Consider the following 25,826-nt stretch of genomic DNA (forward strand, 5'->3'; position numbering starts at 1 on the left):
TAATGAAATACAAAGGGTATAGAGGGAAATAGTCCTATAATAACTACAACCTAAAACTTCTTACCTGGGAATATTGAAGACTTATGATAAAAGGAACCACCAGCTTTCATATGTTCTCATGTTCTGAGCAAGGAACTGAAACGTTAGCTTTCTTACATAGCACATATTGCACTTTTACGTTCTTCTCCAACACTTTGTTTTTGCATTATTTAAATCAAATTGAAGATGTTTCATTATCTACTTGAGGCTAAATTGATTGTATTGATGTATTATATTAAGAAAATAAGTGTTAATTCAGTATTGTTGTAATTGTCATTATTACAAATACATCTTTGTATATATATACACACACACACAGTGGGGCAAAAAAGTATTTAGTCAGCCACCAATTGTGCAAGTTCTCCCACTTAAAAAGATGAGAGAGACCTGTAATTTTCATCATAGGTACACTTCAACTATGACAGACAAAATGAGAAGAAAAAAAATCCAGAAAATCACATTGTAGGATTTTTAATGAATTTGCAAATTATGGTGGAAAAATAAGTATTTGGTCACCTATAAACAAGCAAGATTTCTGGCTCTCACAGACCTGTAACTTCTTCTTTAAGAGGCTCCTCTGTCCTCCACTCGTTACCTGTATTAATGGCACCTGTTTGAACTTGTTATCAGTATAAAAGACACCTGTCCACAACCTCAAACAGTCACTCCAAACTCCACTATGGCCAAGACCAAAGAGCTGTCAAAGGACACCAGAAACAAAATTGTAGACCTGCACCAGGCTGGGAAGACTGAATCTGCAATAGGTAAGCAGCTTGGTTTGAAGAAATCAACTGTGGGAGCAATTATTAGGAAATGGAAGACATACAAGACCACTGATAATCTCCCTCGATCTGGGGCTCCATGCAAGATCTCACCCAGTGGGGTCAAAATGATCACAAGAGCGGTGAGCAAAAATCCCAGAACACACGGGGGGACCTAGTGAATGACCTGCAGAGAGCAGGGACCAAAGTAACAAAACCTACCATCAGTAACACACTACGCCACCAAGGACTCAAATCCTGCAGTGCCAGACGTGTCCCCCTGCTTAAGCCAGTACATGTCCAGGCCCATCTGAAGTTTGCTAGAGAGCATTTGGATGATCCAGAAGAAGATTGGGAGAATGTCATATGGTCAGATGAAACCAAAATATAACTTTTTGGTAAAAACTCAACTCGTCGTATTTGGAGGACAAAGAATGCTGAGTTGCATCCAAAGAACACCATACCTACTGTGAAGCATGGTGGTGGAAACATCATGCTTTGGGGCTGTTTTTCTGCAAAGGGACCAGGACGACTGATCCGTGTAAAGGAAAGAATGAATGGGGCCATGTATCGTGAGATTTTGAGCGAAAACCTCCTTCCATCAGCAAGGGCATTGAAGATGAAATGTGGCTGGGTATTTCAGCATGACAATGATCCCAAACACACCGCCCGGGCAATGAATGAGTGGCTTCGTAAGAAGCATTTCAAGGTCCTGGAGTGGTCTAGCCAGTCTCCAGATCTCAACCCCATAAAAAATCTTTGGAGGGAGTTGAAAGTCCGTGTTGCCCAGCAACAGCCCCAAAACATCACTGCTCTAGAGGAGATCTGCATGGAGGAATGGGCCAAAATACCAGCAACAGTGTGTGAAAACCTTGTGAAGACTAACAGAAAACGTTTGACCTCTGTCATTGCCAACAAAGGGTATATAACAAAGTATTGAGATTAAGTATTTGGTCAATAACAAAGTTATTTTCCACCATCATTTGCAAATAAATTCATTAAAAATTCTACAATGTGATTTTCTGGATTTTTTTCTGTAGTGTACCTATGATGAAAATTACAGGCCTCTCTCATCTTTTTAAGTGGGAGAACTTGCACAATTGGTAGCTGACTAAATACTTTTTTGCCCCACTGTGTGTGTGTGTGTGTGTGTGTGTGTGTGTGTGTGTGTGTGTGTGTGTGTGTATATATATATATATATTTTTTTAAATCGGCATCGGCTTTTTTGGTCCTCCAATAATCGATATCGGTGTTGAAAAATCATAATCGGTCGACCTCTAACACACACGTCTAAATATTTAACTTTGGAAAAAAACATCTTAAGTAGAAATAGAATGAAACAAACAGGTATTCTATTTTTGCTCTATTATAGTGGCCACTATAGCAGACATCGATCAAGTGCACAAGGCTACATGTGTGCAAAAATAACGTTCACGGAGTAAAAAAATTAAATAATCCCCCAAGACTCACATGTGTTACTGTCAAGTTCAAAACAACAAAAGCAATATCTTTGGGCAAACCTGCACATTATTACATTGTACACTTTTTGCCTGTGGAATCTGTTCTACAATGTGCCAGCAGAGCATTATACCCTTTGTTGGAATAATTGATCTCTTTCAGGCAGAGAGTACACCTGGCATACCCCTTTTTATCCACTGTATTGAAAGATGGAAAGTGGCATCCAGCCTATTTTGGATTCAAAACAACACATTTTCGCCGAAAGGTGACTAGTTTGCATCCCTGGGACATTCGCACTTATGGCCTACTGCTGTGTGCACATTGCTGCGCTTATAATGTGAAGAAATAGCCTAATAGTTTATGAACATTTTAAGCTAAACGTTCTCACCTGTTGAGTCAGGCTCATTGCTTAAAATAGTTTTTTTTAATGCTAGTGTTGTATTAATTAGGGATCTATCTCATCCCACAACAGTCCCGGACTATGTTTGGAATATTTATTTTTCCCACAGAATAGGTCAACTTTTGTACTATTGGGGATAGTAGATTGACATAAACTAGTGCTTTTGCTGGTTGTTATGCCTACTCATCTTCTTGGCTGACGAAAAGTAAATGTGGACAGTTCTTACAATATCTTCAATATGCGTCTTGGAATTGGATAAGGATAATCAAGATTTCATAATTATTGGCACTCCTCATTTAGTACTTAGTGCAACCACCTCTGGCAAGGATAACGGCATGGAGTCAGGTTTAATGTTTGACAAGGTTAAGGAACACATTTGGAGGGATTTTGGATCATTCCTCTATGCAGATCCTTTCAAGATCCTTCACATTCTTGGGTTTGCGCTTATCAACTGCCCTCTTCAAGTCAGCCCACAGGTTTAGGATTGGATTGAGGTCCGGCGACTAAGATGGCCATGGCAGAACATTGGTTCTGTGACAACAAAATAATTTCTGTGTGGATCTTGAGGTATGTTTTGGGTCATTGTCTTGTTGGAAAGTCCACCTACGGCCAAGTCACAGCCTTCTGGCAGAGGCAACCTGATTGTCAGCCAAAATTGCCTGATACTTGGTGGAATTCATTATGCCATTAATCTTAACCAGTGCCCATGGACCTCTGGAATTAAAACAGCCCCAAAACATCACTGACCCAACACCATATTTCACCGTGGGTATGGGATGCCTCTCCTTGTATGCATCTGTTTCAATGCCAAACATTCCAATGCTGTATCTGACCAAAACGTTCAATTTTGGAGAGCACCTTCTTCTAGTCATAATTTAAATGACATCTGGCAAACTCCAAGCGCTTGCGTCTGTGTCTTGGGGTCAGAAAGGGCTTTCTTCTGGCAACCCTTCCAAAGAGCCTGTGGTTGTGGAGGTGGCATCTGATGGTGCTTTTTGAAACCTGGTGACCCCAAGACGCCACCAAGGCCTGCAATTATTTCACAGTGATTCTTGGGGATTTTGTTGCTTCTCTCACCATCCTCCTCCCTATCCTCGGGGGCAAAATGCATTTTAGTCCTTTACCCGTGAGGTTTTCAACTGTTCCGTATCTTTTGAATTTTTTTATAATTGCTCTGACAGTGCTCAGTGGTATATTCAATTGTTTGTGGATATTCTTGTAGCCACTACCAGATTAATAAAGGTATCATCTGTCTCTTTTGAACTGCCAGTTCATTTGTTTTCTTCATGGTGTTGGATGACAAAGGGATATATTGTATTTATTATGGATCCCTATTAGATCAGGGCTTAACATAATTTTGCTAGACCCCAGGAAAAGTAAGGCAGTTTATACAATTTTAATAACATTACAATACATTCACAGATGTCATAACATACTGTGTGTGCCCTAAGGCCCCTACTCCACCACTACCACATATCTACAGTACTAAATCCATGTGTATGTATAATGCGTATGTCATTGTGTGTGTGTGTATGCATGTGTCTGTGTTTGTGTTGCTTCACAGTCCCCGCTGTTCTAGAAGGCATTTTTTAAATCTGTTTTTTAAAATCTAATTTTACTGCTTGCGTCAGTTACTTGATGTGGAATAGAGTTACATGTAGTCATGGCTGTGTGCCAGTAGTTTAGACAGACAGCTTCAACATGCATTCAACCTCTCATAAATAAAAGTAGTGATGAAGTCAATCTCTCCTCCACTTTCAGCCAGGAGAGATTGACACGCATATTATTAATATTAGCCAGCGTGTTACCTCATTTTTATACACTAGTGAAACAGGAAGTGATGTAACGGCTCAATATAGTTCCTTAAGACTTAGATAAACTTAAATAAGTGGAATTGAATTCCTGATTTAATTTTGGTAGTTGTTATTTACAATAAACTTTAAGGATGCCATTAATTGTGAAACCTTGATTTAGAGGACATTGATTTTTAATTAAATCAATAAATAATTTTGGTGGGTTCCATTGAAACATTAATAAAGTACAGTATTTCTCACATGTTAGTATTTTGAGTTTCTCTATAATTATATGGTTTATATTTTGTGCATTGTCAGTCAGGGGTGCCAGTAATTTGAGCCCACTGTCGCATAGCCAGATCAGGGCCTAACATAAGGACAACTCAGAGTATGGTATTCTGTTCTTCTGAAATAGACTACATTTTCTTAATATCATGTTTCTTTAGACCCGTCTAAAATAAATGATGGATTTATTGTGATGGTATAGGCTACATTTCATGGATTTATTTGACTTTTTAAAATGTAGATGTTCCAAAGGTCTGCATCAGTGGCTTGTAGGCTATGCATAGAAGACAGGAGATGCTAAATGTGTTTATGTTAATCAATTACTGCAAGACTAGCAGATATTTGCTTGACAATCACCGGCTGACAAAATGGCATGACCGCCACAGCCCTACCATTGGTTATCTAACACTTGTCATACTGTAGCAGCACAACCCTTCCGGCTGGTTTTTCAGGTCAGGTGTATTTGAAGATGAGGGGAGCTGGTAAGGAGGAACCAAAGACCTCTTACTAAGACACAGGCATGTGACCACCTCATGCTAAACACCACAGGTTCATTGTGGAGCTGTGTTTTGACTTCAAATACAGTAGGTTATAGGTTAAAATGTAGGTTAATGTACATACAGTCCATTAAGTCGAGTAAGAGTCTGTTGTTGGGCCTAGCAAAATGAGGGGGGTGAACACTGTTATTGGATGATTGTGCGAGGTCAACATATAAGGCTTTAGTCGGTGAAGGATACAATGACATTCCTTCTACAACCAACCTATTCACAGATGTAAAATTTACCAGAGACTTTGATGTGCTTGGGGTGCCCAGTTGCCCACACAAAATACTTGTTGGCCTAATCCAAGATACCACACAGATTACACCAATGAGAGTTGATTGCGGGTTTTTTCGTAACGCAGAGGAAATAGCAACATTAGGTGCCTCTATCAGCTTTGGCAGTTAGCCAGAGTACAAATTAAACACCACATGAGTAAACAGCTTTTTTCTGATGCGGTCTTGTCTTCTCCTGGCGCATTTATTTGCAGACTGACTGTGAAATGTAAGCAAAAAATGATGTAACCGTGTTCTTAACCCCCTGACAACGGGGAGGCTATATCTGGGTTGCTGAACAAGCACTAGTATTTAATTCGCTAGGCAGAGGAGTGGAAACAGTGTGCAAAAGCATTTAACTTAACAAGCCTTCTGTTCTCTATAAAACACCCATTTGACCCTCTTTGATTAGAAAGAGAGCTTGTTGAAGGAATATAGCAGTGTGGAATATATGAAGTGATACATTCTACAAGAATGCTGTTGGACCATGCCTCAACATTATAATTGCATCTGATCAATTGCACCAGGATGTTATTGTTGGCTGCATTGACGTAACACACAAACTGGATTTTCCTCTATGTCTTCCTGGACTAGACTTACAGTTTTGTTGACGCTCTGGTCTTTGTACAGTACCATCTTTGCGTCTACAATAGCCTTTGTAGGTCAGAACAAGAGGATAGCTCTGAGCAGTGTCCCCTTTCACCCTAGGGAGTTGCAGTTCGACTACCTTTAATTAAACTAACACACATACACACACAAAAACGCGCATGGAAGCACGTACATATGCGCACGCACACGGCACGCACATTTTGAGCTGACTGGTGGTAGTTTGAGCCCCTTTAAAAACTTTAACACGCACACATTCTTACACATGCACTCACCCACACACATACAGATCGTGGTCGAAGGTGCCCACTAGGGCAGTAGACGGAGCAGTGGGATTTGATACAGGCACATCAAACGTAGAGTTTGAATAAAGTAAGAGTACATTAACAGTCTGGTGTCCACCGCAAACACAGGAGGTAGACTGTCTCTTTGTGACTGGCAGCATGACAGGGAGAAATGAAAGGGTTTTCTAGGCTCGGACTTTGTACTGAAAGTGGATGTGCATTACCCAGTAATAGAGAAGATAGAGAAATTGTGTATTGGCATCCATTTGAGTGCATACATTCATCAGAGAGAGTGGCTGCTTATTTCAGCCCTTTCCTTGATACCACCATCTCTATGTTGCCATACAGGTGAAAAGGGATAGTTATTGATTATATAACACATGGTCGGCATTCCAAATGGCACCCTATTCACTACATAGTGCACTACTTTTGACCTGAGCGCTATGGGCCCCGGGCAAAAATAGTGCACCATGTAGGGAATATGGTGCCATTTGGGACACAGATGAACGTTCATACTTTGGGCTTTGTGGGATTGTCTCACACCCACAGAAATAAGTTGAACATATTATAACACATCTCTATGGTCTCACCACTCACATGTGGATTGATTCAGTGTGGTTACACAATAACTGATCTCTCTTGCCTGCTTATCGTGACACTCAAACTCCCACACAAAACTCCAACAATGAGAAGCACTGCCCGCCTCCCTGCCTGCTGCCTGGAATGATGGAGATACCACTGCCTACACATACTTACAGCACACAGACACACATTATGGCACAATGTTTTCAGATTTCAACATTGCAACTGCTGCTGTGTTGCTTGACAGTTAATGTCAAAACAAGCAATCTGTAACAGGCTAATTATATATTGGGTTTTGATGCTCAATGCTCTTATCGACACGTCTAATGAATTAGTCAATCTTGCCATAGAACGGCCAGGAGCAACAACAAAAATAACTTACCCCATGTCTGCAGGCTTGTTCATTGAGAACTTTGACCCAAGCCCTCTGCCAATGTTCCCGGAAAGACTTGAAGGAGAACAGTGATGTGAGCAGACCCTTCACCCCGGCCTCGGACGCTGCTCCTCCTCGATCCCGTCCGAGCCAGAGCTTGAGCAGGGTGCCCCACACACCCCCAGCCTGAGTCCGGTGGGAGAGGGTGATAGGTGGGAGTAGCCTGGATGTGGCACCCCAGCCCTGGGTGAGTGACTTGGGGCTCGTCGGGTGTAGTACGTCCAGGGAGTACTGGACAAGCCAGGCCAACACGATGAGTAGGGAGGCCAGGAAAAGACCCATCAGGCACAGCCAGTTTATGTACCAGAGCATCTCCATCATCATCTAGAGCTTCTCATATCATCAGACTGGAGGATTAAGTTTGGGTCTTCTTTTGTATGCCTATAGGGGTGGAGGGCCAGAGAACAGTCATTCATGAGTCATTTAGGTTTACATATTTCAAGAGCATATTTATTAATAATGTATTAAGAAATATTCAAGAAAGATTGGACGAATTTGGTTGGTTATTTGAAATTAACCTGAATAGATCTAGCCATGACAAGAATCACAAGTTAGATTTGTAAATGCATGACAACTGTAATTACAACTGTGTGTTACTAAAATGCTGTGCACTTATGGCAGTATAGGCTGTAGTCACATGCAAAACGCTGCATGTGTGTTTGTAGGCACATTGCGTCGTCATATCAAAAGGTTGCCATATTTAGTAGCATAACATGCATTACGTAACTCTACAGTAGAATAAACCATGCACAAATAAAACAAATGCTGGTGATATATTGTTGCTCTTGATTGAAGAGTGAGTGTATCCTATTGCAATAGCCTTTAAAATAGTAAAACACGGAATTAGCCTACAGTGTAATTCACGAAAGGTCGGATCTGACAGCGCCACCATTTAAGTCAGTGGAGGCATCGACAGCAAGAAATCGGTAACCGCGGGATACATTGTGTCCGTCATCCGAATGTGCTTCTGTTGTCATGATCAGCGGTTGTGCCGTTTCCCGATCAATGTGCAACTGCTATTTATATCCTCAATAAGTTGCATGATTCGATATCAACTGTTTTATAGCCTGCATGCCCTCCGATCATCCGATCCAGTACAAATTCGGCAATGGTACGCTATTGCGCAGTAACTGATGAACTGTCAAGTCGCACAAACAGCGCGTGCACAACCACTCTGAACCATACATTTAAAGGGCCACGCAACATTTTATTTTTCGGCAAATCCTCATTGGACGCGCACCAATGATGTATATCAACCCTGGATTACTTTTGTTACTATTGGCCATTTCAAGGCATTTCAAAGCTGCCGGTAGGCCATATTGGCACTTCCCAGTAGACGCAGGCCTCTATATGGAATGAATGGAATACTACAGTATTTCAATTACATGTTTCAAGGACGTGTATTTGTGTATTTTTTGTTGTTGTAGTGGGGACAGTAACATTAGTCATCTCAAAAAATGATACTCCAAGGAAAATGTTTTTATATATATTTGTTGGTGTATGTTTAGCTCAATTTGTATACCTTAAAAGTGTCTATACATTAAGTTGTTTGTAAGATAATAAATATGGCAAAAATGAATGTAGACATTAATAAATGCATTTCTATAGCTTCCAAAATATTTTTTACAATGGGGGAGTGGCAAGATTAAGTAAATTACTGTAAAAATTCAGGACAAAATGAGAACTGGTCTTTTATTGGTCCATGTTATGTCCATAAAATTAGAATGCTTCATCTTCAGAGCAGCGTGCCTTGACCTGAACCTGCACTGTTTTACGGTTGTCCTGGCAGCCACAGTCAAAAGCCCCAACACCGAGAGACAATGACGAAATAGGATAGCCTACTGACATGGTTACTGGCACATGATAACATGATACATTATCACATTTTCTTCCTGTATTCATGGATGACAAGGGAAGCCAGGCTTCCACAAAAAAATGACCAAGAAAAAACATAAATATATATTTATTTTACCTTTATTTAACTAAGCAAGTCAGTTAAGAACAAATTCTTATTTTCAATGACAGCCTAGGAACAGTGGGTTAACTGCCTGTTCAGGTTCAGATTTGTACCTTGTCAGCTCGGGGGTTTGAACTTGCAACCTTCCGATTACTAGTCCAACCACTAGGCTACCCTGCCGCCCCAGTTGAAGTCGGAAGTTTACATACACCTTAGCCAAATACATGGAAACTCAGTTTTTCACCATTCCTGACATTTCATCCTAGTAAAAATTCCCTGTCTTAGGTCAGTTAGGATCACCACTTTATTTTAAGAATGTGAAATGTCAGAATAATAGTAGAGAGAATGGTTCATTTCAGCTTTTATTTCAGCTTTCATCACATTCCTAGTGGGTCAGGAGTTTACATACACTCAATTAGTATTTGGTAGCATTGCCTTTAAATTGTTTTAACTTGGGTCAAATTTTTTCGGCTATCCTTCCACAAGCTTCCCACAATAAGGTGGGTGAATTTTGGCCCATTCCTCCTGACAGAGCTGTTGTAACTGAGTCAGGTTTGTAGGCCTCCTTGCTCGCACACGCTTTTTTCAGCTCTGCCCACAACTGTACTATTGGACTGAGGTCAGCGCTTTGTGATGGCCATTCCAATCCCTTGACTTTGTTGTCCTTAAGCCATTTTGCCACAACTTTGGAAGTATGCTTGGGGTCTTTGTCCATTTGGAAGACCCATTTGCGACCAAGCTTTATCTTCCTGACTGATGTCTTGAGGTGCTGCTTCAAAATATCCACATAATTTTCCTGTCTCATGATGCCATCTATTTTGTGAAGTGCACCAAGTCCTCCTGCAGCAAAGCACCCCCACAACATGATGCTGCCACCCCATGCTTCACGATTGGAATGGGGTTCTTCGGCTTGCAAGCCTCCCCCTTTTTCCTCCAAACATAACGATGGTCATTATGGCCAAACAGTTCTATTTTGTTTCATCAGACCAGGGAACAATTTCTCCAAAAAGTATGATCTTTGTCCCCATGTGCAGTTGCTTTTTTATGGTAGTTTTGGAGCGGGGGCTTCTTCCTTGCTGAGCGGCCTTTCAGGTTATGTCGAAATAGGACTCATTTTACTGTGGATATAGATAATTTTGTACCTGTTTCCTCCAGCATCTTCACAAGGTCCTTTGCTGTTGTTCTGGGATTGATTTGCACATTTCGCACCAAAGTTCGTTCATCTCTAGGAGACAGAACGCGTCTCCTTCCTGAGCGGTATGACGGCTGCATGTGTAACGGATGTGAAACGGCTAGCTTAGTTAGCGGTGGTACACGCTAAATAGCGTTTCAATCGGTGACGTCACTTGCTCTGAGACCTTGAAGTAGTGGTTCCCCTTGCTCTGCAAGGGCCGAGGCTTTTGTGGAGCGATGGGTAACGATGCTTCGTGGGTGACTGTTGTTGATGTGTGCAGAGGGTCCTTGGTTCGTGCCCGGGTATGGGCGAGGGGACGGTCTAAAGTTATACTGTTACACATGATCGCATGGTGTTTATACTTGCGTACTATTGTTTGTACAGATGAATGTGGTACCTTCAGGTGTTTGGAAATTGCTCCCAAGGATGAACCAGGATGAACCAGTCTCCAATTCTATTTCTGAGGTCTTGGCTGATTTATTTTGATTTTCCCATGATGTCAAGCAAAGAGGCACTGAAGGTTTTTGAAGGTAGGCCTTGAAATACATCCACAGGTACACCTCCAATTGACTCAAATGATGTCAATTAATCTATCAGTTCTAACGTCATGACATAATTTTCTGCAATTTTCCACAGTCAATTTAGTGTATGTAAACTTCTGACCCACTGGAATTGTGATACAGTGAATTATTAGTGAAATAATCTGTCTGTAAACAATTGTTGGAAAAATTACTTGTAGATGTAGATGAACATTGTAGATGTTCTAACCAACTTGCCAAAACTATAGTTTGTTAACAAGACATTTGTGGAGTGGTTGATAAACGAGTTTTAATGACTCCAATCTAAGTGTATGTAAACGTCAGACTTCCTGTTTTTTTCAGGCTTCCTCAGTGATTTTACCCACGCGCAGCTACTGCTGGTGGAAGGATTGGAACTTTCCATGGCATTCAGCCATTGTCAGGCATATGCACACATTTTATAGAAATTAAGGCTTGTACAAGAATATGTGTAACATGTTTTAATAGAGCAGAATATAGCGATCCTGTTATGCCAGTCATAAATTGGCAACACAACAGCCTGATAATAATGCAAACTAACTAAAGTATTACCAAAGGAGAGGAAAAAGTTTAACCTACCGCTGCCCATACAGTCCAACAGCAAGTGCAGTGGCAGATTTAGGCATAGGCGGCATGTTGTCGGGGCGGCATGGGGCACCCACACAAAATAAATAAATAAACAAATTAAATAAATATTCCGAAAGGTGACATTTGCGTGATCCGTTTTCTATCGCTCACTTGCACGTCACGTCAATGATATCATGTCACCGTGTGGGACTGTGGGTCAATTAACCTTGTCGGAGTGGGCGCCCTGATTTTAGTTTGTGAGCTAGGCAGGCTACTGCCTGGAAAGGTCTCCCACTCAGTACAAAATGGGGAGGGGGCGGGGGTAGGTTGACCTCAGGCCTCCCCACTGGAAGCCCGAGGTAGGGGGAGCGCTAACAAAGGTGCGCACCTCTGACTTTGTACAGTACTGATGCAATTAGTAATTCAATTCGTTGTGCAATTTAGTTTGTGTGTTTCTTGTTTGTAGTGCAATAGTGTAATAATCAGGTTATCTTCTTTATGTGTGTAATTCTATCTGTGTGATATAGGATTTGTGCAATTTAGTTTTCGCCCAGGGAGCCATACAAGCTAGAACCGCCACTGAGTAAGTGTCATTGTATACAATGACATCGGATTTACGATACATTCAGAAACGAAGAAGAAGAGTTACAGCAAACTTCCGTGTTACCCTGTAATGCGTCCGTCTGAAACGGATTAAAACCCATTTTCGATCTAAATGAAGAGGTCTAATTTTGATAGATAGTGAAACCAAATACGCGAGAAATAATTGTGAAGAGAGTTGTTGTCACATTAATAATAACCTTACCAGGGTTCACATAACCGGAAGTAGACGTGGAACTTCGGTTGTCCCCATAGAGAATGATAAAGGCTTCTAGTAGCTAAAAGGTTATTTCCACCATTTTAAGTAGTCAACTGGGTGGTATTTCCAACTTCATTGGCTGGTCCTTCCTGATGACCATGTTGAGGTCACGTCCAACCGGGTCATCAGGAGGGATCAGCCAAATGTGAAGAAAAAACATTGACTACTTCAAAATAGAGATTGCCTCAATAGCGCTGCTCGTGCGCTCACAGACGCCATAATGGATAGTACATAGCGATGCACTCTCTAGCATTCTCTATGGTTGTCCCACCGTTCGACTAGGAACTACTGAGCTAAACCTAGGAAAGAACAAGAACTGAGAATATAGGGATTGTCGTTTTAGCAATCTGTATTTTTCTGATAATATGCATGTCATTTCGCGATTCCAATTATTTAACACATGCTTCGGTAGAGGATTCTGCGAATGCTGATGATGCAAAGAGAGACAGTCTGTACCAGCTAGCTACCTGTCAAATCATTTAGCTTTCCCTTTTAACTAGCTTGCCAGATAAACACAACTTTAGTTTCTAGCTACTATTGTTAAATTGTTAAAGCTCATTCGCTCAATATGAAGACACATTATGTGGGGTTGTTGACAGTGTAAGCTAGCTTGCTCAAAGTTTGAGGGTCGGCTTGAGCTAGTTAGTTAACTTGCTATCACATATCTCTAGCTATCTAACACAGGTAGTTAGATAGGTATCAGATATAACCTCATCCAGGCAAGTCTTAAGAATATCCAGAAAACATGTCGCCAATTCCTGTCCTACCCCTTGTTATCAATGGGTGCATGTCTGCACTTGGGTCTTTGGCCACATTAAAGCTAATTCCAGCCTTCAAAGACCACTTCATCTCAGCCAGACTCTATGGGATGGATCTCAACAAAACGAACAAGAAGGAAGTGTACGTTTATCAATATAAATTGTTTACCAATGATCTACTATCCAATAGCCTATGTTAATCTATTTTACATTGGCTAGTTGTTTGTTATGGTTTTGTCCTGACTTATTTTAATTTCTCCTCTTTGCAGGCCAGAGTCTCAGGGCGTCATCAGTGGGACCGTGTTCCTCATTATCATGTTCTGCTTCATCCCCGTGCCTTTCCTCAGCTGCTTTGTAGAAGAGCAGTGCACTGGCTTCCCACACAATGAGGTGGGTTAGGGAACTGGGGGAGTTAACTATACTGTACCTATTATTCTGTCTGTTATTTGTTTATTTGTATCCCCATTAGCTGTTGCAATAGACGGTTTGGTTGTTTAGCGATGTGATTGAGAAGCTTAATATCAAAGATGTTTAAAGTTAAACCACACCCTTACTGTACCCGCATGACCTGTCACTATAAAAGTGGTGTGGCGTGACATACTGTCTGTACTTCACTTGAACCCCACAGAGGTGGAGGAATGACATGAAAGCTTGGCGACCCGTTACTCTACTTAGAGAATCAAGGTTACATCCATAACCCAACGTTGTCTTTCGTTTTTGTACTGGGTCGCCAAACGACCTATGGGAGATGCTATTCCAAAGAGGGGGATAACTCACCTTTTAACTTAGTCCCTGGGATGTCCTTGCATCCACCACAGGATGCAATAGAATATAATTACCCAACAGGGTACCATATAATTGCAACGGTGGTATACAACTGTATAAGCAAGCTGAAAGTTTCATTACAAAATGAGGTTCAAGGTTCACATTATGCTCTCTTATCTGGGTTGAGAGAGCATATCATGTCCAAAACTACAGACCCCACTGATGGTGATTCTGTAGTACCTCATGAAAGTCATCGGTGTTGCTCAACTTGCAGCAGCAAAGGCCCTTCTCAACAGCGCCCATGAAGTGGCCATACCCCTGGTGTGCTTCCGCCCCGTCTGTAGTTGGTCTACCTGCTGCAGCGTAACCCAATGTGCTTTGAGACAGCGTGCCTTTGGTGTTCTCCTCATAACACACAAAAAGCTGTTCTGTTTGATGAACAGTTATTTTTGCAGCAAGATAGGCACTCAATGCCCTAACCGGACAAAGTGTATGCAATTCATGACTCTCCTGTGGAGAGGCGGGTGAAATGTCGCTATGATTAAGGGCTGTTTAGTGTGTGATCATGAAAGCACCTTAGGTAAGACTGCTTGATTTGGCCGAAGCACTGCCTTAGATCCATCTTCTGCTAATGTGAGGCATGAAGGATGGGTATTAAGCACATGTAATTCTTTAACACGCTTGGCTGAAACAATAGCCAATAGAAAGGCATTCTTGACTGAGAGCTCACATAGCTCTAGTGAAAACCGTGGCTCAAATGATAATCTCAGAAGTGATCGTAGGACAACATCTAGCTCCCAAATTAAATGTTATTGGTCACGTACACATATTTTGCAGAAGTTATCCCAGGTGCAGCGAAATGCTTATGTTTCTAGCTCCAACGGTGCAGTAATACCTAACAATACACACAAATCCAAAACATAAAAATAAAGGAATTTAGAATTATCAGAACGAGCAATGACAGTCCAGAATATAAATGTGTATGATGGTGTGTATAGACATGGACAGTATATAAATTGAAAAGGTGTTAGTTATAGGATGAGACTTGACTAGAATAGAGAATATAGTGCACTTGGAAAGTATTCAGACCCATTCACTTTTTCAAAATTTTGTTACGTTACAGCCTTATTCTAAAATAGATTCAATATTTTTTTTCCCCTCATCAATCTACACACAATACCGCATAATGACTGGGGCAGGTAGCGTTCTCCTGGCATCCGCCAAACCCAGATTCGTCCATCGGACTGCCAGATGGTGAAGCGTGATTCGTCACTCCAAAAAATGCATTTCCACTGCTCCTGAATCCAATGGCTCAGTAGTGAGTGTTGCCACCGAGGACAGGTGATTTTTACGCGCTTCAGCACTCTGCAGTCCCATTCTGTGAGCTTGTGTAGCCTACCACTTAGCGGCTGAGCCGTTGTTGCTCCTAGACGTATCCACTTCACAATAACAGCACCTACAGTTGACCAGGACAACCCTAGCAGGGCATAAATTTGACAAACTGTCTTATTGAAAAGGCGGCATCCTATGACCGTGCCATGTTGAAAGTCACTCTTCAGTAAGGCCATTCTACTGCAAGTGTTTGTCTATGGAGATCGCATGGCTGTGTGCTGATTTGATACACCTTTCAGCAACGGGTGTGGCTGAAATAGTTGAATCCACTAATTTGAAGGTGTGTCCACAAACATTTGTATATATAGTGTAAACATGAGTGAAAACAATACAGTATGTCACTGCCTTTTATAGTGACAGGTCATGTGGGTACAGTAAGGTTGTGGTGTGAGCTAGCTAATTTTTGCCATATTTTTGCCATATTAGCATAGACATCAGTCCAACATCTTAAAACAAGAGATGGTATCAAGAACAAGATAAAACTAACTAAAACAAGCCCCCTACGGTACCCACATGGCAGCTTATTGTCATTGTTGCTAGCTATCTGACCATCCAGAATCACAACAACACATGGACTTCTGCCCCATTGAAGCATGCTAATTGTTTTTAGTGGCGTTGTCAGCTAACCCATCTATAGCAACAGGTACTCTTCTTGCGGACCACACAAAACATGATACACAAAAATCAGAGACTGCAAGACAAAAAATACCAGACAAAGTATCTCTGGCCTGTTTTCAGGATTTGTAGCACACAACATTCGTAATGTGACAGGCTGACATTGCTCAACATTTCTGCCTGCTTGTCCTGTCCTGACCAGTTTGTCCAGCTAATTGGCGCTCTACTCGCCATCTGCTGTATGATCTTCCTGGGTTTCGCTGATGATGTGTTGAACCTGCGCTGGAGACACAAGCTCCTGCTGCCCACCATAGCCTCCCTGCCGCTGCTCATGGTCTACTTCACCAACTTCGGCAACACTGTCATTGTGGTGCCCAAACCCTTCAGGCTCTTACTGGGGATGCACTTGGATCTGGGTGAGTGAATGTCACAATAAAAATGACAGACAGGCAAACACAACGTCATCTGTATCACATATTTTGTTTGGGCACAATGCAAATTTCTCTTGAAGTTCCACTTAGTTTGCACAAAGCCACAGGAGAGCTGGATTATAAATATCCATAGTGTTTCTTCAGGCAAAGCTGGTTGAAATTATATAAATTCCAACTACTTTACAAACAGTATATCTGTTTGTTATCTGGTTGTAATGACGTCATTTCAATCAGTTTTACCCGCTGGCAGTGTTGTATCAATTTCACTAACATTGTAAGTCATCCTCCATGCTTTGTTGTACATCTTATGCTGATTGATGTTCTCTCTTCTCTGTAGGTATTCTCTACTATGTCTACATGGGCATGCTGGCAGTTTTCTGTACTAATGCCATCAACATCCTGGCAGGCATCAACGGCATCGAGTCAGGACAGGCACTCTTCATCTCTGGCTCCATCATCATCTTCAACCTGCTTGAGCTTGGTGGTAAGTGGCGGTTTTCTATCTTTCATCAACATCCCCTGTTCTCAGTGCTTCAATTATGTGTCTACACATCCTACCAAATGTTTTTTTTTTTTAAATCAAGGAACCTTTCCTGGTCTAATATATAGAAATGTGGATGTAATTGTGCACACTCTTTTTGACTTTTGCAGGAGACTACAGAGACGACCACATTTTCTCCCTTTACTTCATGCTCCCGTTCTTCTTCACAACTTTAGCACTTTTCTACCACAACTGGTGAGTTGGAGGTGCTGGCCGTGTCTGAAATCTGTCTTGTCGACTACTTACTAAAACGACATACTCTGTACTAATTGTACTACATACTATTTAGCACGCACTGTTTAGTAAAAATGAATGCAGTAAGCAACAAATATCAAAATACAGTACCTTCAGAAAGTATCTATACTCTTTGATGTATTCCACATTTTATTGTGTTACAGCCTGAATGCAAATTTGATTAAATACATTTAAAAAATCTTACCCATCTACACACAATACCCCATAATGACAAATTGAAAAGATGTTTTAAGAAATGTTAGCAAATTTATTGGAAATGAAATGCAGATATCTCATTTACATATCTCATTTACATAATTATTTACACCCCCTACACATGTTAGAATCACCATTGGCAGCAATTACAGTCGTGAGCCTTTCTGGGTAAGTCTCTAAGAGCTTTGCACACCTGGATTGTACAATAGTTCACATTCTTTTAAAAATTCTTTAAGCTGCAAGTTGGCTTTTGATCATTGCTAGACAGCTATTTTTAAGTTTTGCCATAGATTTTCAAGCCAATTTAAGTCAAAACTAACTAGGCCACTCAGGAACATTCAATGTCATCTTTGTAAGAAACTCCAGTGTATATCTGGCCTCATGTTTTAGGTTATTGCCCTGCTGAAAGGTGAATTTGTCTCCCAGTGTCTGTTGGAAAGCAGACAACCAGGTTTTCCTCTGGGATTTTGCCTCTGCTTAGCTCTATTCCCTTTCTTTTTATCCTAAAATACTCCCTAGTCCTTGCCGATGTCAAGCATACCCATAATGTCACGCCCTGACCATAGAGAGGCCCCGGGTTCTCTATGGTGTTCTAGGTCAGGGCGTGACTAGGGAGGGGGTGTTCTAGTTTTCATATTTCCATGTTTGTTTTATTGTATTGTTCCCAATTAGAGGCAGCTGATTGTCGTTCTCAAATTAGGGATCATACTTAAGTTCTCCATTGTTCCCACCTGGGTTGTGGGATATTGTTTGTGTATGTGCTTGTTGCACCACGTAATTTTTAAAAAAATTTAAAATTGTTTTGTTGGAAGTTTCACTGTGAAATAAGATGTGGAACTCAAATCATGCTGCGCCTTGGTCCGTCCATTCTAACAACCGTGACGCATAACATGATTTCATCATGCTCAATGTCTGCTTATTTTATTTTTACCCATGTACCAATAGGTGGCCTTTGCGAAGCATTGGAAAACGTCTCTGGTCTTTGTGGTTGAATCTGTGTTTGAAATTCACTGCTCGATTGAGGGACCTTACAATTAGCTGTATGTGTGGGGTACAGAGATGAGTCATTTGAAAATAATGTTAACCTCTAAAAGTCTAAGCCGTTGGGGAGGGGGGGGGGGGGGGGTCCTATTAAGCTAACATATGGAATTGTTTTAAGATGGTCATACCATGGCTCATTTAGCTATTTGATTTAGAATTGTAGGACCCCTTTAAGTATCAAAACAAATATTTTAAGAACATGTTTTGATAAAATATAGAATTTGGCTTTTACTACTATAGCCCATAGAAATATATTGAATAACGCATTCATAAAGGCAAAAAAGAAAGTCACAAAATAAGTAATTCGGTTTTGAAGTGTCTCCTGTATTTAGGAGATATAAGAAAGCTCAGGAAATATATATATTTTTTTTGACACACATTTAACCCCTTATTTTTTGGGGCACAAAACTACCTTCATATTTCCATTCATGTGTATTAGTTACCTTCAGACAAGTCCACTGAGACTTGTTGGGGTAGTAGCGCAAAACGGAGAACACCATGGTGTTCATGAGTCTCTTCTTTTTGTAGGCCAAACCGTTCGGACGCTACAGACGTTCCCGTGAGAAGAACGATTTTCGATATCTCTAATGGTCTGACAAACACCGTACCTTGGCCCCTTTCCACTGCAGATGCGGAAGGCCTACATAGGCAGATGTGGTGGATTGAGACTGAGTCCATGCAAAAAAAAACATATCTCTAGCTTAAACTGACAGATTTTGATGGGTATTTCTTTATAATGTTATTTAGATTGACACACATTGCCTATTTATTGACCCTATTTATTCACTCAAGACATTTCAGCTTTTCATTTTTTATTAATTTGTAAACATTTCTAAAAACAGTTTTACATTCAGGCTGTAACACAACAAAATGTGGAAAAAGTCTAGGGGTGTGAATACTTTCTGAAGGCACTGTACTAGGCTCACACATCCTAAGAGTATGTCATCTAATGCGCATTACCGCCATTTGTTCATTTGGGTACAGTGCGTCTCTTATCTCATTATCAGCTGTCAGATGTCAAAAGACAATTCTCTTCCTCAAAAGTGTGCAGTTAATTCTGCTAAATGAAAAACCGAAATGAGTTTAACAGCCTGGCATTTAAGCAAACTCAATTTTTTTTAAACTATAAAACATTATTTTTTGCATACCTAAAATGCCTACTATTTAGAATGGTAGGTATTCAAGACACGGCTATTGTTTATGGTGTTGCTGTTATAAAAGCATGTTGTAAATTATTGCCAACATACACTAAATGTGTTGCCTTTACTACAGGTACCCTTCATCTGTGTTTGTGGGAGACACCTTTTGCTACTTTGCGGGGATGACCTTTGCAGTGGTAGGAATCCTGGGGCACTTCAGCAAAACCATGCTGCTCTTCTTCATTCCTCAAGTGGTCAACTTTGTCTACTCACTACCCCAGCTATTCCATGTAGTACCCTGTCCCAGGCACCGCCTCCCCAGGTAACACTACAGCTCTTTCTCCCTTACTCCTATGATAGCATTGATATAGTATACATATCGTATAGTACTTTTGATACAATTCCATTATCTTTTCTTTTCAGATAATCCCTTGTTTATAAATGTGATCCTCATTGTGTGTTTTTTTTTCCCTCCTAAATGTGCCTGATGCATGAAGACTGAACCCAGACACAGGAAAACTAGGAATGAGTTGGTCTAAATTCAAAAGGAGGGACCTCTCCAAATTGGGAAATCTTATTTTACAGGTAATCAATATGTACACATGTTGGGGTATGAATTTGACATTTATTTGGTTGTCCAAAAGAGTGGAATCAGTGCAAATGTTTGACTTGGGTCAGGTAGATTGATATGAATGAAAGAAAGCTTTGACTTGAGTGGATAATGAATGACAGTGTGTTTATCATTTGTGCTGTTGTGTATTTTTCACCCATCAGGTGGCAGAGATGCTGCGGGTGCTGGAAGTGAAGCGTGGACAGGAGGGCGATGATGAGTTTGTGGAGTGCAACAACATGACCTTAATAAACCTGGTGCTGAACATACTGGGACCCACACACGAGAGAGATCTCACCACCATCATGCTACTCATACAGGTATCGACAACGGGTCTAATTTCTGAGTCAAATCAAATTGTATTAGTCACATGCGCCGAATACAGGTGTAGACTTTACAGTGAAATGCTTACTTACTAGCCCCTAACCAACAATGCAGTTTAAAAAGAATAAGAAATAAAAGTAACACGTAATTAAAGAGTAGCTGTGAAATAACAATAGTGAGACTGTATACAGGGGGGTACCGATACAGAGTGGGGGCACCGGTTAGTTGAGGTAATATGTACATGTAGGTAGAGTTATTAGTGACGATGCATAGATGATAACAACAGAGAGTAGCAGCGGTGTAAAAGGGGGGGGGACAATGCAAATAGTCTGGGTAGCCATTTGTTTAGATGTTCAGGAGTCTTATGGCTTGGGGGTAGAAGCTGTTTAGAAGCCTCTTGTACCTAGCTCCGGTACCACTTGCCATGCGGTAGCAGAGAGAACAGTCTATGACTAGGGTGGCTGGAGTCTTTGACAATTTTTAGGCATTTCCTCTGACCCCACCTGGTATAGAGGTCCTGGATGGCAGGAAGCTTGGCCCCAGTGATGTACTGGGCCGTACGCACTACCCTTTGTAGTGTCTTGTGGTCGGGGGCCGAGCAGTTGCTATAACAGGCAGTGACAACCTGTCAGGATGCTCTCAATGGTGCAGCTGTAAAACCTTTTGAGGATCTGAGGACCCATGACACATCTTTTCAGTCTCCTGAGGGGGAATAGGCTTTGTCGTGCCCTCTTCACGACTGTCTTGGTGTGCTTGGACCATGTTAGTTTGTTGGTGGAACTTGAAGCTCTCAACCTGCTCCACTTCAGCCCCGTCGATGAGAATGAGGGCGTGCTTGGTCCTCTTTTTCCTGTAGTCCACAATCATCTCCTGTGTCTTGATCAGTCATGAGTGAACAGGGAGTACAGGAGGAGACTGAGCACGCAACCCTGAGGGGCCCCTGTGTTGAGGATCCATGTGGCGGATTGTTACCTACCCTTATCACCTGGGGGCAGCCCGTCAGGAAGTCCAGGATCCAGTTGCAGAGGGAGGTGTTTAGTCCTAGGGTCCTTAGCTTATTGATGAGCTTTGAGGGCACGATGGTGTTGAACACTGAGCTGTAGTCAATTAATAAGTTAAGGTACATTTATATATATATATATATATATACACATACAAAATTATCTATCTATATATATATATATATACACATACAAAATGATCTGAACACCCCTTTAAATTAGTGGATTCGGCTATTTCAGCCACACCTGTTTGCTGACAGGGTGTATAAAATCGAGGACACAGCCATGCAATCTCCAGAGATTGCAGTAAAATGGCCTTACTGAAGAGCTCAGTGACTTCCAATGTTGCACCGTCATAGGATGCCACCTTTCCAACAAGTCAGTTCGTAAAGTGTCTGCCCTGCTAGAGCTGCCCCGGTCAATTATAAGTGCTGTTATTGTGAAGTGGAAACGTCTAGGAGCAACAACGGCTCAGCCGGGAAGTGGTCGGCCACACAAGCTCACAGAACGGGACGGGTTCCAAACTGAGTTCACTACCGAGTTCCAAACTGCCCCTGGAAGCAACGTCAACACAAGAACTGTTCGTTGGGAGCTTCATGAAATGCGTTTCCATGGCCGAGCAGCCGCACACAAGCCTTGGATTACCATGCACAATGCCAATCATCGGCTGGAGTGGTTTAAAGCTCGCCGCCATTGGACTCTGGAGCAGTGGAAACACATTCTCTGGAGTGATGAATCACGCTTCACCATCTGGCAGTCCAAAGGACTAATCTGGGTTTGGCAGATGCCAGGAGAACGCTACCTGCCCCAATGCATAGTGCCAACTGTAAAGTTTGGTGGAGGAGGAATAATGGTCTGGGGCTGTTTTTAAAGGTTCGGGCTAGGCCCCTTTGTTCCAGAGAAGGGAAATCTTAATGCTACATTATAGACGATTCTTTGCTTCCGACTTTGTGGCAACAGTTTGGTAATGTAGTGTATATGAAGCCCCTTTGTGAGCATTTCTAAGATATCTTTGACTAACCTTTAACGCATAATTCATATTTGTCTCTGTCTCAGGTACTGGGGAGTGCGTTGGCTTTCGGGATCCGCTATCACCTGGTTCGCCTCTTCTATGACGTCTAGAGATGCCACAGCTACAGAGAGAAAGCTGAGAGACTACAGGGAGGGATGTCCAACTATGCTGGACCAACCACGTCTGATCCATGATGATGATTTTGACTATTGATTCCTTGATTATTGCTTCACCTATCCTTCTCTGCTTTAAAATGGATCTGTTTATAACAAGACTGACAGCTGAGGATGACCTCAGTTCTTCATTGGAAAAAGAACAGGTGAAAAAGCATGCCACTCAAAGGCATCACAATTGATAGAATTGAGGATCTGCTAAATTTACTATTTCATGATGAGCAATTAAGCACTAAATTAATGGCAATCATACTGTTGTGAAAAGAAAGGCAAGAGGTCCATGTACAGGTCAAAACCCAGTCTATATTGAGGATGTCTACTCTTTGTGACAGACACATTGCATATGGAGGGATTGGGAGGATATTTTTGAGTTATTCTCTGAGGGGTTTAAAGTGTTTCTTTAGGCTTAGAGGAGTTGAGGGTGGAGGGATCTCCAGAGCAGTAGTGGTGAGATTACAAGGGCTAGATGAAGGTATTATCAATTAGGAGGTGAATTTTTATGAACAAGAAGGACATGGAATGTGAACTTTTCTCAATTTATAATGTATTTGTAAGCTTTGCCTTTGTAATGCTAATTTGTTTTGACACTGGACAAATCTGCTGGTTGTAGGAATGTAAATACAAGTGTAAAAAAATTGAGTGACGTTTTACTCTTGCAATGGAATACTCCAACCAGGAAGTGCTCAGAACAAATAATTTCCTTTCTGAAATGGTTATTTAATAATTTTGAGACACTGAAATAATGCTGAATACAGTCACTACTGCTATTTCTAACCAGAAGGTTTGAAACGTTCCTGTTTTTTGAGGACAATATTCTAGGTGTACAGAACCACCTTACAGTACATGATTGGCCAAGACAGAACATGGGGCTGACTCAGACAGTACAGTATGAATGAAGACAGTACAGCAGAGAGGAAGAGGTGAAGCTAGAGGTTTTAGTCCGGCCAAAATATGTCCACAAACATGTTTTTTATTGCTAATTTGCTACCTGAGGCTTATAGACGGGTATGCTGACATCACTAAAAAGATGCGCACGATTCAATGGAGTAGAAGTCCGTGGCCTTGTTTGAGTGGTAAGCCTGAAGCAACCAACTGCAGATGAAAGGCAAGGAGTGAAGTCGGTGGAGATGCATCTACCACAGCCAAAAGTCATACACTGTGGTTTTCCAACAGCAAGGATCAGTGCAACATGGCAGTGTTGCTATTGTTTATACAAGTTTTTCTTTGTAATGTCTAAATAAACAAGTCTCCAACCCCCATATCACACAGTCATAAACTGTAAATAAACACTGCATTAGGAAAGTGTTCAGACACCTTGACTTTTTCCACATTTTGTTATGTTACGCCTTATTCTAAAATGGATTAAAATGTTTTTTCCCCCTCATCAATCTACACACAATACCCCATAATGACAAAGAAAAAATAATACATTTTTGCACACTTATTAAAAAATATATATACAGTGACTTGCGAAAGTATTCGGCCCCCTTGAACTTTGCGACCTTTTGCCACATTTCAGGCTTCAAACATTAAGATATAAAACTCTATTTTTTTTGTGAAGAATCAACAACAAGTGGGACACAATCATGAAGTGGAACGACATTTATTGGATATTTCAAACTTTTTTAACAGATCAAAAACTGAAAAATTGGGCGTGCAAAACTATTCAGCCCCCTTAAGTTAATACTTTGTAGCGCCACCTTTTGCTGCGATTACAGCTGTAAGTCGCTTGGGGTATGTCTCTATCAGTTTTGCACATCGAGAGACTGACATTTTTTCCCATTCCTCCTTGCAAAACAGCTCGAGCTCAGTGAGGTTGGATGGAGAGCATTTGTGAACAGCAGTTTTCAGTTCTTTCCACAGATTCTCGATTGGATTCAGGTCTGGACTTTGACTTGGCCATTCTAACACCTGGATATGTTTATTTTTGAACCATTCCATTGTAGATTTTGCTTTATGTTTGGATCATTGTCTTGTTGGAAGACAAATCTCCGTCCCAGTCTCAGGTCTTTTGCAGACTCCATCAGGTTTTCTTCCAGAATGGTCCTGTATTTGGCTCCATCCATCTTCCCATCAATTTTAACCATCTTCCCTGTCCCTGCTGAAGAAAAGCAGGCCCAAACCATGATGCTGCCACCACCATGTTTGACAGTGGGTATGGTGTGTTCAGCTGTGTTGCTTTTACGTCAAACATAACGTTTTGCATTGTTGCCAAAAAGTTCAATTTTGGTTTCATCTGACCAGAGCACCTTCTTCCACATGTTTGGTGTGTCTCCCAGGTGGCTTGTGGCAAACTTTAAACAACACTTTTTATGGATATCTTTAAGAAATGGCTTTCTTCTTGCCACTCTTCCATAAAGGCCAGATTTGTGCAATATACAACTGATTGTTGTCCTATGGACAGAGTCTCCCACCTCAGCTGTAGATCTCTGCAGTTCATCCAGAGTGATCATGGGCCTCTTGGCTGCATCTCTGATCAGTCTTCTCCTTGTATGAGCTGAAAGTTTAGAGGGACGGCCTGGTCTTGGTAGATTTGCAGTGGTCTGATACTCCTTCCATTTCAATATTATCGCTTGCACAGTGCTCCTTGGGATGTTTAAAGCTTGGGAAATCTTTTTGTATCCAAATCCGGCTTTAAACTTCTTCACAACAGTATCTCGGACCTGCCTGGTGTGTTCCTTGTTCTTCATGATGCTCTCTGCGCTTTTGACGGACCTCTGAGACTATCACAGTGTAGGTGATTTATACGGAGACTTGATTGCACACAGGTGGATTGTATTTATCATCATTAGTCATTTAGGTCAACATTGGATCATTCAGAGATCCTCACTGAACTTCTGGAGAGAGTTTGCTGCACTGAAAGTAAAGGGGCTGAATAATTTTGCACGCCCAATTTTTCAGTTTTTGATTTGTTAAAAAAGTTTTAAATATCCAATAAATGTCGTTCCACTTCATGATTGTGCCCACTTGTTGTTGATTCTTCACAAAAAATACAGTTTTATATC

At 41.3% G+C, this 25,826-nt stretch overlaps 2 protein-coding genes across 5 annotated transcripts in view; one reads left to right on the plus strand and one right to left on the minus strand.

The window, feature by feature from the left end:
* c2cd2l (c2cd2 like) overlaps positions 1 to 12,848 on the minus strand; it is a 47,666-nt gene extending 34,818 nt beyond the window's left edge. For 2 of the 4 annotated variants that reach the window (XM_021619004.2, XM_021619000.2), the window contains exons 1-2: positions 8,308 to 8,600; positions 7,405 to 7,836 (exon numbers count right to left, since the gene is read on the minus strand). In XM_021619004.2, the coding sequence (XP_021474679.2) occupies positions 7,405 to 7,779 (375 nt within the window). In that variant the 5' untranslated portion in view covers positions 7,780 to 7,836; positions 8,308 to 8,600. Of the gene's footprint in view, positions 1 to 7,404; positions 7,837 to 8,307; positions 8,601 to 11,722; positions 11,989 to 12,515 lie in introns of those variants that run through there. The other 2 variants (XM_021619001.2, XM_021619003.2) reach the window with 2 other exon arrangements.
* On the plus strand, positions 12,838 to 24,134 carry dpagt1 (dolichyl-phosphate (UDP-N-acetylglucosamine) N-acetylglucosaminephosphotransferase 1 (GlcNAc-1-P transferase)). Its single transcript, XM_021619005.2, has 9 exons — positions 12,838 to 13,469; positions 13,597 to 13,717; positions 16,302 to 16,515; positions 16,868 to 17,014; positions 17,182 to 17,266; positions 19,835 to 20,023; positions 20,199 to 20,286; positions 20,476 to 20,631; positions 22,693 to 24,134. Exons 1-9 carry the CDS (start codon positions 13,315 to 13,317, stop codon positions 22,756 to 22,758), a joined length of 1,221 nt encoding a protein of 406 aa, XP_021474680.1. The 5' UTR covers positions 12,838 to 13,314; the 3' UTR covers positions 22,759 to 24,134.
* The last annotated feature ends 1,692 nt before the right edge of the window (positions 24,135 to 25,826 follow it).

The sequence above is a fragment of the Oncorhynchus mykiss genome, chromosome 10 (assembly GCF_013265735.2).
Source record: "Oncorhynchus mykiss isolate Arlee chromosome 10, USDA_OmykA_1.1, whole genome shotgun sequence".
In the NCBI taxonomy this organism is placed as follows: Eukaryota; Metazoa; Chordata; class Actinopteri; order Salmoniformes; family Salmonidae; genus Oncorhynchus; species Oncorhynchus mykiss.